At 41.5% G+C, this 17228-nt stretch overlaps 1 protein-coding gene across 2 annotated transcripts in view; it reads left to right on the plus strand.

Annotated features, from left to right (window-relative positions):
* PREP (prolyl endopeptidase) overlaps positions 1-17228 on the plus strand; it is a 140439-nt gene that overhangs the window by 58421 nt on the left and 64790 nt on the right. Inside the window, exons 8-9 of one of the 2 annotated variants that reach the window (XM_057528035.1) lie at positions 11537-11815; positions 15758-15955. In XM_057528035.1, coding sequence (XP_057384018.1) covers positions 11537-11815; positions 15758-15955 — 477 coding nt within the window. The remainder of the gene's footprint in view (positions 1-11536; positions 11816-15757; positions 15956-17228) is intronic. The other variant, XM_007190640.2, reaches the window with a different exon arrangement.

Genomic DNA, 17228 nt, shown 5'->3' on the forward strand with positions numbered 1-17228 from the left:
TTTAATTGATTGCTGCTTCGTTATGAGTTAATAATATGATTATAACTGATTAAAAAAACAAGTACTGTGTGTGAGTTTAACTGTTGGAGACACTAAGTATATTTGGTTTATAACAGGGGAGACATAGCAGATGGATATCATAATCATTAAAATTTTTTAAATAGTTCTTATTAATTACAGTTGAGTATATTGAGACAGTAACCTTAAGACTTTCAAATCAGATGTGAATTTTAATCTCAGCTCTACCTCTAAATAATTGGTGACCTTGGGAAAGTTATCCTTTTCTCTTAATATTTCCACAACTACAAATGAGGCAGTGATACCTACTTCATGAGGAATTGTGAGGAATAATGAAAATGCATAGAAAAGGGCCTAGCAGGGTTCCTGGCATACGGTGGGCTCTCAAGTATACCTTCTTTATCCTTTTGTTTTTTGACTGAAAGGGGAATATTTGGAATTACTACACAATGGTTTTAGGTAGTGGATTAAAATAGATTGAAGATGGCCTAAAAATAATTTATCTTCAGTATCGAAGCTGCTCCAAACACAGATCTTGATTTTGACTCGTTCTCTGTAAAACCCGATTTATAATCAGAAAAGAGGCCTTACATCAAAGAAAACATGAAGAGGTGTGCCTCTCGTGGGAGATATGTTTAATTTTGCAGGTTGATAACTGAAAATTCCAGGGGGCATATGCCCAGTTGGTGACTATGACTGCCACCTAGGATCTTTTTCTTGCTGTTTCCTTACTGCTCCCCCATTTTTGTTACCCTGTTTAAGGAGAAGAATAATTAACATTTAAGTTAAATGCTAAATATGCTAGTTAACTGAAATATTAGGTGAGTTAACCCTGAATAGCTGGTGACTGAAAACTAAATCCAGTGTTATAAAATCGTTAATGTTATATTGCTGAAATTGATATCCCTTTTGATAACCTCAGGTCTTTCTGTTATAATTTTAATCATTTTTACCTTAAAGTCAGGGAGATTTATCAGTATTTTACTGTACATTAATTTTTTATTTATTAAGGCACCACTAAATTGCCTGTCTGGAGAGCTAAATAATTTCACTTAAGCTCTTTTATAACATTTCCATCATCTTTGTCTCCCAGGAAACCTTTCTGCCTGTGTGCAGTTTGAAATAAGAAGCACAAAAAAGTGGCCAATGGCTACTTAATATCATAGAAAAAGATAAAAGGAAAACAAAACTACATAAATAGAGAATGGAAAAAAATCTTAGAATGTTGAGAATTAAAAGTGTTCTCTCTGATTATGATTTACATTCCTCATGTCAATTTGATTTTCTGTTCAAGGACTAACTGACCTTCTTACTACGTGCTGCTCTGTAAGCTTAATCTCTCTCCTGTTACCCTTTGCCTCTCTTTGGAGAACCTCATTTCTGCCATTTACATTTGCAGTATTTTTACTTAGTAGTAACACGAACACATTTCTTGCAAACAATGGGCCGTAGCCTTTCCGCAGGAACTGCAGTTCCTGTAGCTGCTCCTGTCCTTACCTGTCTGAACAGGTAACTCCCCTGACTCACTTCACTCGCCACTGTATGGAAATGGCACTAGGCCCATCATCTGGGCATCAGAAGTCTGCATAATTTTCCACGTGTTCAAAACGGCTAAGCAGGCCCCCTCCAAAGAATATCGCACCCTCTTTTGCGCTGGCTGCCAGAGACGTGTTCCAAGTCACCGTCAGTTTTCTCTGGGAGAAGAGGAACTTCTGCCCTAGAAGTTACCACGCTTCCTCATGCTTTTGGTTGATACTTTTCCCTCTGTAGTTGGCCCTTCTTCCCCTTTCCCCTATTCTGATATCTTTTCCTGTCCATATAAAAACACTGTGTGTGAGTATTTTTGAGCTGCATGAGATCGGGGATCTTGATTGTCTTGCTCTTCTTGGAGTCCCCAGCACCTAGAGCAGTGCCTGATGACAAGAAAGATTCTCTCCTTGACCAGACTTCAGTCAGGCTCCTCTGAGCCTCTTCTCAATTAGGTCTCAGCCTTAGTTCCTTGTCCCCCGCCCTCCCTGCTTGGCCTGCATATCCCAGTCGTTGTGAGAATCCTGCTAAGTCAGTTTAAAGACAGTCCCTTACCCCTGATATCTGATCAGATTCCTCATTCCCCTGTCCATTCCCCACATGCTTGACCTGCCTTCAATAGGAATCCCCCTACCCTGATAGCTTCTCTTAGTAATTTTTGATCACCAATCCCCTCATTCTGCACATTGGCTGTAAATCTCCAGCTGTCTTTCCTGTATTTGAGTTCAGCCTGACCTCTGTCCCTAATTGCAGTAGTCTTGACACCTATCACAATAGTCCTGAATAAAGCCTTCTTTACCTTTTTACCAGTGTCAGAGTAACTTTTCTTTAACACAGACTCATAGTAAGTGGGCACCAGCTTGTCTCCAGCAACTTCCCTTGCCCCTTTAGGGATCCCGTGCTCAGGTGGCCCTGCTTGAGAAGCCATCCTCCATCTGTAACTGTTAATTTACTTGTATTTTGAATCTTTACCCTTCTGGCCTCCAAGCTGTTCTAAATTAAATTTTTGTCCTTTATTTAACCCTGAGAACGATCAAAAAGTACAGACCATGTTTCTCCAGTCCTGTGTATTATATGAGCAGAAGATTTCTGCTTCTCTTATTTAAAATTGGAAGTAAAAAGGTATCAAGGTGGGGGCTTCCCTGGTGGCGCAGTGGTTGAGAATCTGCCTGCTAATGCAGGGGACACGGGTTCGAGCCCTGGTCTGGGAAGATCCCACATGCCACGGAGCAGCTGGGCCCGTGAGCCACAATTGCTGAGCCTGCGCGTCTGGAGCCTGTGCCCCGCGACGGGAGGGGCCGCGATGGAGAAAGGCCCGCGCACCGCGATGAAGAGCGTCCCCGCACCGCGATGAAGAGTGGCCCCCGCTTGCCGCAACTGGAGAAAGCCCTCGCACGAACCGAAGACCCAACACAGCCAAAAAAAAATAAATAAATAAATAAATAAATAAGAAAATCCTTTAAAAAAAAAAAAAAAAAAAAAAGGTATCAAGGTATCACTTAGGACACTGGGGAGGCATGACATTTTATTAGTTCTGCAATGGAAAAGACAGCTGTGTCTTGACTCCTGTGATTCTTAATGTGATTCATGCATGCAGATTAGTTGAAATTAATCATCCTAAACCTTGCAAGAAAATGATTTTGTCTGGATTTTCTTAGTTATATTTTCTGTACCTTTCTAAATCAAGACTACTATTTCTTTTGAGATATATATATATATACACACACACACATATACACACTTTGTTTCCTAAATTTGTTATAAATATTTTGAATACATAAAGTTGCTTCATGTAGACTAAATTTAGAATAAATTTTCACGTATTTTTTACGTTACAGTTAAATATCAGGCCTCAGAGTTGTCTGTTTTCACTCCAGTATGAGGGCTCCTAAAATTTTTAATGAAAACTTAATTTAGGGGCTTCCTGGCAGTCCAGTGGTTAACACTCCACACTTCTAATGCAGGGGGCGCGGGTCAGGGAACTGAGATCCCACATGCTACACAGCGCAGCCCAAAAATATATATATTAAATAAATAAATAAATAAATACTTTGAGGAAGAGCCACAATTTAAAAGTTTCTGAATTCCAAATCAATGCACCTAATAAAGTTTCATTTAAAAAAAAATGAAAAGAAATAAAAGTTAATTTATACCCTAAAAATATAAAAGATGGTTTTCAGCACTTACACATATTTAACTTAGTGTATTAATTTCTAACTATTCTTATTGGAAAAGTGGAAGACACTACTAACTTCTTTTAAATTTGGTTCCTTCTATTGTCTTTACATTATCAAGAAGTGTATGTAAGGTTCAGTCTGAAATGTAGGATTGTGTGAATGTTATATTTAGTCACAAAGCAGACATTAATTGGTGCCCACTTTGTGCTAGGCGCTGTGTTGGGTGATGGCAGTGAAGACAGCCCATTCCCGCCGGGTGTGTGCGCCCCGCCGGCTGGACGGAGGCCATGACACGGCCAGTGCACAGCATCAGGTCTTATCAGTTGTGCTGTCATCAAGCATACATGCCCAGGCTCAGAGTTAGGACCTCTCTGGAGTTTGGAAACTCTAGACTCACTTCTCTCTGTTGTCCGTCTTCTTTTTTTTTTTTTTTTTTAATATTTATTTATTTATTTGTGTTATTTATTTATTTGGCTGCGTCAGGTCTTAGTTGAGGCACATGGGTTTTTCGTTGCGGCATGCGGGATCTTTTGTTGCAGCACACGGGCTTTTCTCTAGTTGTGGCGCACAGGCTCAGTTGCCCGGCAGCACGTGGGATCTTAGTTCCCTGACCAGGGATTGAACCTGCGTCCCCTGCATTGGTAGGCGGATTCTTAACCACTGGACCACCGGGAAAATCCCTCTGTTGTCTCTTTTGTTCGTTCTCTTTTCTTTTGGGTTCTTTCATTTTTCTGTAGAAGGTCAGATACTTTATTCTCTATTTTATAGGATAGTCAGCAGCAAGAGACACTGACCATTTGGCCCTATTCTGAATTAATGTACAACTATATCAGAGGTTTTTAAATAGAATCCGTAGGAAGTAATTGTTAGGTGCAAAGAACTATAAATGTCTAAAATCCTTGTTGTTGGTAACTTAACACCCTTCTTTTTCAGTGTAGCTATCCTTAAAACGGACCTGAAATGGTCTTTGCTCATGTCACAGCACTTATGAAGGGTTTAGGGGGAAAAGATGGGTGATGCTGACATACTGATTTTTGTAAGGAAATAGCAGTTTATCCTATACTTCACCCAGACTTTCACTAACCTGTCTCTCAGGTTTTTCCTTTTTTGCTGAATGTTTGACCATTTTCAGCACTCACCATGTGTTCATTTTGATGCTTTCATGTCTTTAAAGAAAACTGGCTTTCTCCTGCATGAGAAATCAATCTACCCTACATGCTAACATAGAACTACAAAAGGAAGCTCAGTGTTTATCAGACACTTAAATTGTTCACTCAGCCATCTCTGGCCGTGCAAGGCAGATGACCTCTTGTTTCTAGGTAGCTGGGACAATTTTGACTCCCATGTTCATGCCTGGTGGGGCTGGACATCTTTTGGAGATGGAGAGGAAAGGAGGAGATAAACATTCAAGAAGCTTGAAACAGATGAGTTGTCTAAAGTTTAGCAAAGTCATCGGGGTGTCAAAAGTCAGACCAACAGGGCGAGGAGGGCTTCCGTGAAAGGCAGGGAATTATTAGAAAATAAGTCTGTGTTTCAGAGTGGGAATGCCAACAACCCAAAAGAATTGGAACGTCGAAAGACAGTATAAAAATAAGAAGCAAAACATGAATTTTGAAGTAAAATATGAAGTACTAGTGATAAAATTAATAATTTTACTAATTTTTAAGTTAGTGATTATAAAGGCTTTTTCTAGGAAAATGGCTATGTGCCCTGAGAGATGGAAACTAGATTTTATTAGTTCGCCATTAACAAACAGTGCTGTTCAGAAGCCACATTCAGTTTATTTTTGTCATTTGAAGAATGCTGGGGTTATTTGGGATGATAGTAAGTATTGTTTATTTAGCATTTCCTGTGTGCCAGGTTCTGAGCTATGCGTGTAGATATTTCACTGTCTTCTTAAACAACCTCTGAGGAGCACATGTTATCCCAAGGAAACTGAGGCTGGTGAGGCCAGTTAGCTTTCCTGATGCCATTGAAAGATTCAGACCCAAGTCAGTTGAATTCCATGCCCGTGCTCTAACCATCGCCATGTGGCAATTGTGACAGAACGAAGGCATCAGGCCAGAGAGGACAGCAGACTTCTGCTCTCCTCAGCCCTAGAGCACGAGCTGTGCGTGCTCTGCATTAGTTACTGTTATTAGAGACCAGACCCTCTGTTTTGTCAAATGTAAGCGCACTTTTTTAGCTCCTATCACAAGAGAGCTTACAAAACGTTTTCTAAGCAATGTAGTTAATACCATTGATTTTCAAAGAAAGCAATACAAGTAATGACTTTACTCTAGGGAAAGCTTTAGATTACTTATTTTAAGCTCACCTTCACTCAGTAAACAAATCGTTCCCCCACCAAGAAGCAGGTTTATAAAAAGTAATTTTAACTTGAATGTGGAGAATTTTGGGAATCGAATTCTGTTGGCTTCAGAGGGAAGAATACCACTTACAGACAAAAAGACCTCAGAAAAAGTGGGCAAAAAGTGAGATGGTTGGAGAATCTAGCCACATCTCTTTTTTTTAAAGTACCTTTCCTATTTCCCATTAAATCAACAGTGTTTTAACGTGTGAATGGCAAAACTGAATGAGCCCCATTGTTCAACTGGAATACGTTTTCTCTTAAATTATCTTGTGGCCAAAGCCTGAGGAGCAAGGGTTTCCGGAGAGCCAAAGGATTTCATGAGTCCTTATTTTAAACATGCTGCCCTGTGAGCCTGTACTTTGAACAGCTTTTCAGATTTTAATGGATTTGTAAAAATCCAGCCACATTCCTAAGTCTGCATGAATATATGACTTGTGTGTATTTATGACTAAAGTTAATGCTTCAGAAATTGGTGGCAGATAATGACCACAAACTTTTTTATTGTTTTGGTGCTCTTTGGAGCTGGGTTATTTAAAACAAGTGCACCACATCTTCAGGCTCACCTGACTATACAGAGGTACCGAAGGAAATTTCTGCTGTGTTTTGCCTTTGGTGGATGTTTCAGTGACTTTTTTGCAGGCAGGGGGAGGTAGGGTCATAATAAATACCACTGCAATGGCTGAAAGACCTTTTCGGCAGAAACCATAAGATGGTTACTTTGAGAAATAAAGGTTTCACATCAGAAGATGTTTTATTGTCAGGGGAACATTTAAAGAATCTGACATTTCCCTGAACCAAGACTCTGTGTCTACAAATGTCACAGTCCAGACAATTGTGTTTCATCATTCTTATTATAAACAAATGTAGCTTTCTGACTATCTGCAAATTTTGCATTGCCAACTAGTTTTTTAACTTATTCTTATAAGGAATAGTCTTTGGGTTTCTTTTCCTTTTAAAGTATTGTTTTATGTAAACTAAGATGCAGTTTTCTTTGAATGGATCACCTGCTTTTGAGGTTAGCAGTTTGTCACTGGAAAAAAAAAATATTTGGCTCAGATGCAGAACTTAATTGTTTATGGAAATTAATTGTAAGGATTTCTGTTTGTAGGAGTATAGCAGATGATACACTCTGAATAATCTCCCAATTGAAACAACTGAAATGTTGTAAAAAGTTAATAAAGCATCTTACTAAGTATATTGCTAATTGGCACAAAGGAAGAGAAATCATAAAGACCAAAGACAAAATGAAAGCAGGAGTCCTGGCATGTAAGCTGGATTGTCCCAGAATCTTTCTGCTGGGCATTGAGGCTGAGCTTCCCTTTGGTGGTGGTGCAAGGATTATTGAGAAATAAACCCACCAGTGTTGGAGCCAGGGAGTAGAGGAGAGGCAGGGTATAGTAAGGAAACCTGCCTTGGAGGTTTCTCTCTACCTTGGAGGCAGGATGTGAATTCTAAAACATGAGAAGGGCTGACCTTCACGTGGGTGCAAGTTGAATTGACTGTCTCGATGAGGTCCAAAAATCCTCATGCCAAGAATTTAATTTAAAGTGCTCCCAGGTTGGTTGCCTCCCAAGAGGCAAGCAGAATCCAAATACAAATCTTGTCTGAAATAGTGTCACTTCAACCCAGGCCTTCAAGAATTCTCACAGATAGTGTTTCAAGGGAAGTCAGTTCACAATCAGAAATCACAGCTCAGATGAAGAAATTCACCAGCATGAGAAGTAGAGCCAGCAGATTCACACCAGAGTGGAATTATCAGATTTCTAACGTAAAATAAGTGTGTAAATACACTTTTAAAAATAGTGATGCTGCTTTTTAAAAAAAATAAGTGAGAAGCTTGGAAACATAAGCAAGAAACAAGATATTGTAAATAATGACCAAACCTATTTGGAAGAGGATGAAGTAGAACTTCTAAAAATAAAAAAAAATGATTAACATTAAAAATTAAGTTATTAGATTAAAGAAGAGATTGGACATAGCTGAAGAGAGAATTAGTGAAAGTGAATATTAAAAGAAATTACATAGAATGCAGCCCACCAAGAGGTGGAAAGCATATGAATGGTTAAGAGACACAGAGAAGAGCAAACTGGGGCCATCCACGCTGCAGAAGACAACTGGCCAAAGATGTAAAAATGAAAATGATGTAGCTGTCTTAATATCCAAGTAGACTTCAAAGCAAAATGCATTACTAGAGATAAAACTCTATAATCATAAAAGGTTCAATTCAGTTTTATTTAGATATAATAATTCTAACTGTATATATCTAAGAGCATGATTTCAAAATACAGAGAGTAAAAGTTAACAGAAATACAAATAATAATGGACAAATCTACAATCATAGAGAAACATTTTAACAGACCTTTTCTTTGACTGATAGAAAAAATGGCCCTCTAAATCAGTAAATATATAGATTTGAACAAAAGATTAACAAATTACTTAGTAGACATTCTTAGCATATCACAGGGAAAGTCTGCAAAATACGCATTCTTTTTGGTCACATACAGGAACATTTTTAAATCATTTAAGAAAAAAAAATTAGGCCACAAAGCTTTTCTCAACAGATTTAAAAAGATTGAAATCATACAGAGTATGTTCTTTGTGTACAGTAAGATTTAACCAGAAGTCAGTAACAATAACCAGAGGATGAATAATCTCACAAACATAATGTAAGGTCAGATATCAAGAATAGAAAGAAATCAGACACAAAAGAATACATGTGGTATGGTTTCATTCTATTAGAAGTTCAAAAATGAGGCAAAATTAGACTATAGTGTTTGTGGCTGCATGTTAAGACAGAAAACGAACAAAGAAAAATAAGAAAATGATTATCATAAAAGGGTGATAATTTCCTTCAGGAGGGAGGGGGCTTGTTCAGAGCATCATAGCACAAGAAGTTCCTTCTTGTTCTGTCATCAAAAATATATCAACTGTCCTTAAGTGCTTATTCTTCCAGATGAACTTCAGAATGATGTTGTCAGATTCCCTAAAAAGCTCATTTGGATTTTGGAATTGGAATTATGTTAAATTTGTAGATTTCTTCTGGAATTATTTGCACCTTTGAAATACTGAGTCTTCCTATCTAGGGATATGGTGTGTGTTTCCAGTTATCCAGGTTTTGTTTGTTGTTGTTGTTGTTTTTTAAGATTCCTTAGAAAAATTTTAGAGCTTTTCTCATAGAGTCCACATTTCTTGTTAAGCACATTCTTAAGTATTCATTAATTTTACTTCTAATGTAAATGAGGTCCCCCGTCCTCACAATGTTTTCCAACTGGTATTGCTAACATGTGGAAAAGCTGTAGATTTTTTTTAACTGCCTATCTTATTATTAGTTTTAATTCCAGCCATTTATTTTAAAATAATATTTGTTGAGGTTTTTGTTGTAGGGTAGGTATTAGTCACTTTATAATAATTTTCACATTTACTTACTGTTTCTTGTCTACAGTTGAGAAAATGAGGCTCAGCAAGGGATAAAGAGATTGTTCAGGGTCACACAGCTGAATTGTCGTTGGAGCTGGGGTTTTAATTCAGTTATATCTAACTGAAAAACTCTCTACCATGGGATTATAGTTTCCCTGATTAATTTAATTCAACAAATTATATAAAGATATTATGTTATAGAGATGAATGAGACAATGAATGTAAAATCGCCAGTAATATAAATGAACTATCCAAAATAATGTAGCAATTTCATTGTGAAATCGAAGGTAGGAGATTAATTGGAGAATAGCTGAGATCTGGCATTGCCTTTGAGCAGTTTAGAAGTCATAGAGCTTTTACATTTATAAAATTTTTGAGATGTCCTCTAAACATTTATGTCTGATACATTGTGAACCAGATGTCTTCCCAGTGGATTTTTTTTTTTTTAAATAGTAAAAGTGACATTTAGTGAGCCGTTTAAATGATGATGATGGTGGACACATTTAAGATTTCTTTGTAGTGGTGACCTTCTCCCGACTAGTTCTTAGAACAGAGAAGGACTGGAAAGTGTTCGTCCTTGCATTCAACACCAATTTTATTTTGCACCTTTGGAGGTGCCCCTCTGTCTGGGTGCTGAGTATTAAATAGTGAATAAAAAAGACAAATTATAAACAAGCAAATTAGGTACAGTTGACCCTTTAACCACTTGGAGGTTACAGTTGGCCCCCTGGATACACGGTCCCTCTGCATCCATGGATTCAACCAACTGCAGATCATGTAGTACTGCAGTATTTACTATTGAAAATAACCCCCTATAAGGGAACCCACACAATTCAAACCCATGTTGTTCAAGGCTCAGGTGTATGTATCTTGAGAGAAGTGCTGTGAAGAAATGATCTGGGTGCAGGTGAGAGGTACCTAGCCATTTTGAGAGTGGGGTAGGCAAGGGAAACAGCTTGTGACAAGGCCCTGAAGTGAAGCATGTCTTAAGGAACCTAACAGAGGCCAGTGATGCCAGAGGGCAGGGAGTGAGGCAAAAGTTGGAACATCTGAGGTTAGCCAAGTGGGCAAGGACTGGAACATGCAGGACCATGGAGACCGAAAGAAGGAAATTGGACTTTATTCAAAGAGCAGTGGGGAGGGCTTCCCTGGTGGCGCAGTGGTTGAGAATCTGCCTGCCAATGCAGGGGACACGGGTTCGAGCCCTGGTCTGGGAAGATCCCACATGCCGCGGAGCAACTAGGCCCGTGAGCCACAACTACTGAGCCTGTGCGTCTGGAGCCTGTGCTCCGCAACAAGAGAGGCCGCGATAGTGAGAGGCCCACGCACCGCGATGAAGAGTGGCCCCCGCTCGCCGCAACTAGAGAAAGCCCTCGCACAGAAACGAAGACCCAACACAGCCTAAATAAATAAATTAAAAAAAAAAAAATGAGCAGTGGGGACATTTCTAGGAAGGGTACCAACAGGGACCAATTTAGGATATTAAGGCGTGGTGGTGGCTGGTACCGAGAAGAACAAGAGTGGCAGTGGGCAGAGCAGGTGGGAAGCTGATGCTGCAGACCAGGGTGTCCCAGCCACCTACTGACATCGGGGGCTAGCTGACTCTTCGTCCAAGGGGTATCCTGTGCCTTGAAGCAGCATCTCTGGCCTCTTCCCACTAGATGCCCGTAGTAGCCCTCCTCTCACTTTCCAAGTTGTAACAACCAAAAGGTCTGCAGACATTTCCAGAAGTCCGCTGGTGGGGGTGAGATCATCCCCCGTTGTGAGCCACTGCTCATAACCAGAGGGAAATAAAGACCTGGGGTGGAGTGATGGCAGTAGAGGTAGAAAGACGTGCTCGGATTTGAGACCCTCTCAGGCAGAAGGGGATGTGCCGGATTATGCGGGGTAATGGGCTGAGAGAATTCTCCACTCTCCTTCATTGCCAGGTTTTTCTGGAAAAACTTCCTTTGCGTTGTTTGGAAACCTTAAAATTCACCCACGTTCGTCCTCGCTCTTTCTCATGCCTTAGGTCTTCCAAATATTGTGTCTGCTTTGTGTTCTATAGACAGAAAAGATCCATTCCCCCCACTACATACAAACCACACCATTTCAACCCCTGGAGAGGTGACAGAGGTGCTTGGTCTCTCACCAGGAATCCTGAAGTGGGTGAAACTGATCGACAACTTCGAAGGGGAATATGACTATGTAACCAACGAGGGCACGGTGTTCACGTTCAAGACAAATCGCCATTCTCCCAACTACCGCCTGATCAACATTGACTTCACAGATCCCGAGGAGTCCAAGTGGAAGGTGCTTGTTCCTGAGCATGAGAAAGACGTCTTAGGTAAGAGTACATGCTGCTTGGAAGTTGTGCTTTTGTTTCTGGTAAGAACGTCAAGAAGTTGGTGCATCTCTCATTCTCTGGTGACCGGTTACAAGGTGAAGAACCTTCAACCTCTAATTGTGAAATGTCTCAATAGCGCAACCAGGTGTTTACTGTGTGACATCTTTGTAGTTAGTACAATACTGTGTGGGGTCTTCAAAAAATTGTGAAGGTGTGAATCCAGACCTTCAAAGGTAGTGCTTTTCTTTTTTTTTTTTTTTTTTTTAAATATCGGCTGTCTTTGTGTAGTTATTGTCTGATAATAAGCACTAATGTTTAGTTTTTTTAAAATCATTTGGATTCAGAATCCTTAGCTTTTAGCTTCTGAATAACCTTTGGCTGTTTATATCACACCTATTGTAGATCTTAGGGTGGATTTACAGTCCTCTTACCGGAAAAGAGAAGAGACTCTTGTCAGAGTTAATTGAAACACATTGCACTTGCTGCTGTGTGCAATGCACTACAGTAACCTCTTGAGAGCCTCACTTCTTTATCTGTCATGTTTCAGAGTGCCTTTAAGTTCCCATTACTGATTTTCTTGGTGATTTTCCAAAAATGATATACTGCTTTATAAGTTACTTCTTGCCTGAAAGCTGAATTTGATTTAAAATGAGACTCTCTAATTTTGTTACACTTTTTGACACAAAAGGAGAGTCGAGTACGTTCAAGCCAGTGAAGAGTTTGCTTGTGGAGGTGAACTTCTGCTGATGGGTTGAATGGGGATAAAATCTAGGGCCATCCCCAAATGGGAAGGTGTAAGGTGTATACAATTAGGAAAATAATTCCTTTTGAGAGCTGCAGAGTGGCCCAGTGCCACATAAAGCAGTCCTGACATGGGTTTTTCAGTGAATTAAAGCACAAGTATTGGAGGTACACATCCAGGTACACATCCTGGAAAAGTAAGGACCCCTTCCCCACTGGCTCAAGGCAGTGTGCTCTGTGCCTGCAGATATTTCAGCCTGGCCTTGCTTAGCGGGTAGAGCAGGAGGTGGGCAGATGATTACAGCTGAGTCTCTTGAGTGCTTCCCGAGGGCGCTCCCGCCGGGTCCTTGCTTGGGCAGTTCCCTTGGCCCTGGAGGAAGCACTGCTCTGGGTGTTTGCCTGGGATCCCCTTCACCCCTGGGCTTCTGGCTCATCCCTCCGCCGGCTTCTGTGAAGAGGTCTCCAACACCTCAGGCAGTTCTGTCAGACAGGACCCAAGGCAGCCCCATCCATGCTTTCCTACACAACCCCCATTTGCAGCCCCAGGGCAGCAGCCCGTCCCGGGCTCTTCCACAGTCCATACGTGCTTCTCAGCTTTGGATTAGGCACCGGTGCTCTGTCTCTCTCCAGCTGGGGTTTTCCCCAGCGGGGAGGGGGACTTACAGCATGACGGGGGCTCTTTCCAAGGAAATCGCTTCACCTGTCTCCTCATAACCTTCCATTCACTCTCTGACCCTCGTATATTTGGATGAGGGACCCACGAGTCCTAGAACAGGTTTTCTGCCTTTTCCATTAACACCTTCATGCGACTTTGGTAACCTGATGACTTCTGTCCAAACTGAGACAGAATGTCCCCCCCTAAGGGTGGTAAGAGCCAGCATTTAGTGAGTGCTTCCTAAGTGCCACAGGAGGGGCCCTCATGCCTGGTGGGTCCAAGGGAGACTTGGTGGCACACGTCGTCCTGAAGAGTGAGTGCCCTGGGTGTTTTTCAGGTTCGAGTCAGGTTGGAACAGTGATTCTCATGTAGGGTACCATCAGAGATGCAAATATTTCCCAAGGCATGTGAATTTTCTGCCTTTTAAAGCCCCCCTAAATCAGTTTTAACTGTACCTTAAGGTGACATCCTATCTCACTTGCAGATCTAATGAAATGCAAATCAAGGTTATATTTTTATAACCTTTCCTCTAAAAGGTTAGAAGTTCTTTAGACTGGAAAGGGGAAACCTTCCATATTCACAGAACTCATCAATTCAAAGAGAAGCACAGTTGAATTTGCAGTGTGTCATTAGCACAGAATGCCCTATTGAGAATAGAAACTAGAGATGAGTCATAAAGTACAGCTGTAAAGTCAGAGCTTTTATTAACGACAGTCTACAAATCACCTTGTCCTTTTCTTATTCACTTTGTTTTAGAATTCTGATGTGCTTGTAGTTAACACAGATGGATTATTTTTGGACAGAAATAATTTACTTCAGTTTTTTTCCCCTTACTTTCCTTAAAACATTAAAGCCACATGAAATATATTGCTTGATTGAAGCACTTAAAAAGTCGTATTGGATGAGCAAATTACTTTCAGGTGTAAGCGTTCTTCCTTATATCCTGACTTGAGGAGAAGCTTGCGGTAGCGATCTAAACCACCCGACGGGCCTGAGGCCCCTGGTGATTCTCAGAGCTGCCTCTGGCCGGTGTCTTGTTGATCACTGATAACGTTATATGTGTGAACTTCTAGTTTCTTGGGTCTAAAAATAAGCAGTGTGAAGAGCCCCTTGCCCTGCGTCCCACCATGAAACCCAAGAAAGGCTTTTCTTTTCCGCGCGCTAGAGCTGTTCCCTGCAGCCCTGTCCTTGCTTCCATTTACTAAAGCATCTCTCCCTCTGGATGGCCTGTCCTTAGCGCTGGCCCATCTCGTCCACAGCACTGCGGATTGTGCTTGGTGCCTGCCCCCTGCTTTCTCCTTTCCTCCTCTGCTCACTCACCTCCACTCTCCCAGCTCCGTCTCGGACGGTACCATCACTGAAGCTGCAGCCCTGGACACCGAGGGGCCTCGTGTCTCTGCCTCATTTTCTTCTCCCCACACTTGCCACATCCTGGTGAGTCTTCCTGGGAGATGCCTTTTGTTTCTTTGCCCCCTTCTCCAGACTTTATCCCCAGGTGATGTGGTGTTCTGCCCGGCTTGTGTGTTCGGGTCTCCCCTCCACCCTCTGTGCACCTCTGTTGTTCTCTGGTCAGTCGTCGGATGCATACATCTGATGTCATCTTTATGTGTGTCACCATTCTGTCCAACAGTAGCGCCTCAGTAACGGCTGAGTCAGAAAAGCCTAAACTCCCCCCTACCTGGCTCACCCAGTCCCCCATCAAACCACCACTACTGCCCCCGCCCACCCCCGAATGGAACAGCGGTTTTCTTCTTCTTGAAAATGGATCTCTACCTTGTTCTTTCTCCCAGTCTCCCTCCCTCCCTCCCTTCCTTCCTGCTGTTGGTTCATTCATGTTCCTTTTCTCTCTCCTCATTCCCAGCTCTGGCCTTCATTCCTTGAGTCATGTTTTCCCACCTTCTTGTCCCCCAGAGAGCTGTCCTGTTCCCGACACCACCACCCAGGTCCCCCGCCTTCACACCCCTGCCCTCCAGACATAATTCAGCATTTGCTCAAGTGCTGTCTCTTATTTGGGGTCCCAACCAACCACGCACTCACCCTTGTTTACAAGTTACTACTTGTATTTTTACACGATTGTGTCTCAAGGGCAGAAATGACCTCATCTTCTTGCTGGTCCATCCAGCACCCTGCAGGGTATCTGGCACTTACATTTACATTTAATACAGTTTTGTTGAGTAAACAATCCTGACGGATGTGGATCATGATTCGGGCTTTGTTGTTTTCCTTCTTGTACCTCCTATAGCATGATATTGGACACAAAATAGGTAAGCAGGGTTATTTGTATTACACACGTTATCTAGATCATCAAAAGCTCCTGGCCCCAGGTGGAGAATATCTTGTTACCTCTGGAGATGACGGTGGCAGTGATTTATTAAAGGGATACGCTGAAAACATGATGCATGATTAACACCAATTATAAAATCACTTGCAAGTCTCACTGCCGCAGAGCACAGTGTAGAACTCAAGAACTATCGTTCGGTGAAATGAGTATGTTTTGGGCTAATTTTCAAAACTACATTATGCTTTATCTGTCGTTATCTTTTCAGAGTGGGTAGCTTGCGTCAGGTCCAACTTTTTGGTGTTATGCTACCTCCATAACGTAAAGAACATTCTGCAGCTTCACGACCTAGCCACCGGTGCTCTCCTCAAGACCTTCCCGCTTGAGGTCGGCAGCGTCGTGGGGTACAGCGGTCAGAAGAAGGACACCGAAATCTTCTATCAGTTTACTTCCTTTTTATCTCCAGGTGAGAGTCTTTCCACCAACGTTGTCCGATTTAAAAGTCAGACTCACTTTTGGGTTTCTTGTGAGAAATAGAAATATAATGCTGTGTTATTGAAAATCACATATGCTGTATTACAGCCAAAATTACTTAGTGGGAATAAAACAGTAAAACAGACGCTCAGAACAAAGGGAAACATGAACACCTAAAACTGCACTTTCATTAACCTTATATCCTGAGTCTGTCTTCCAGGGACAGGACCATCTGTTGTTCTAGGTTGATTTGAAAAATTAGTATGAACAAGTATAAACTTGGAGTCAGCCTTTGGTCTACGAAACACGCACAGTGCAAATAACTAAAAGTGTTAAATAAAAATCTGTAGTCACATCTGACATTAATAAATTGTTTTAAAACTGAGAATAAATTCTGCTCTTGTTAAACTGGATTAAAATATAATTGTGAAAGTTTAGTCTTACATCATATGGGGGGGAATTTGTTACTTGGTTCTAGTAGAAAAGGAAACACTTGTAAATTGCAATTTTATGGTATCAGTTAATTTTCCCCAAAGTAAACATAGCTCTCTGTATAACGTTTTTTTTTTAAGTCCGTCACACTCATTTTGCTTGTTTTGGTTTTTTCCCGTTTCTCCACTTGGCTGCAGTGTTTCTGTTATAGCCGAAGCCGTAACACATACCCTGATTTGTCCCAGGAGCCTGGCTCAGTTGGCAGTTCGCAGTTGACTGGGTAGACCCTATCCTGAAAGCAATCTGGCTGAAAAGATGTCTGCACTTTCCTTGTTTGTTTTTTTGAGCTCCTTCATGTCCTTTTTGTCCTACCCGGTTTTGTTGCAATAGTTTGGTCCTCAGCAAATAAAGCAGACATAGGGGAGAGCCCAGCAGGTGCGGAAGTGGCTTGTTCTCCTCCTGGGGTTTGGCAGATGACAGTGATGCCTGATCCACTTATTTTTTCGTGCCTCAGAGTCACAGAGCCGGCAGTCTTTAAGGAATCTTATCGTCGTGACAGGTTGCCGTCAGGGTTATTAAAACCAAAAGAATGATGCTCTGTACGTAGGACTGATGGTACATCTGGAACACCTAGCAAGCTTTACTTGTCCATGTGCCTTTCAGAGGATCTCACAGAGATGTGGAAACCATGCCCAGGGCCAGGAGTCTGGAACTGAAAGGTCAAGAACCTCACGTCAGGGTGTCTCGAGCCTCACCCCTCCTCCCCTGGGGCTTGGGGGACAGTGGCAGCCAGTGCACAGGAACCAAGAGAAATAGCTTTCCTCCAGATAGCC

Source organism: Balaenoptera acutorostrata, chromosome 14 (assembly GCF_949987535.1).
Source record: "Balaenoptera acutorostrata chromosome 14, mBalAcu1.1, whole genome shotgun sequence".
Taxonomy (NCBI): domain Eukaryota; kingdom Metazoa; phylum Chordata; class Mammalia; order Artiodactyla; family Balaenopteridae; genus Balaenoptera; species Balaenoptera acutorostrata.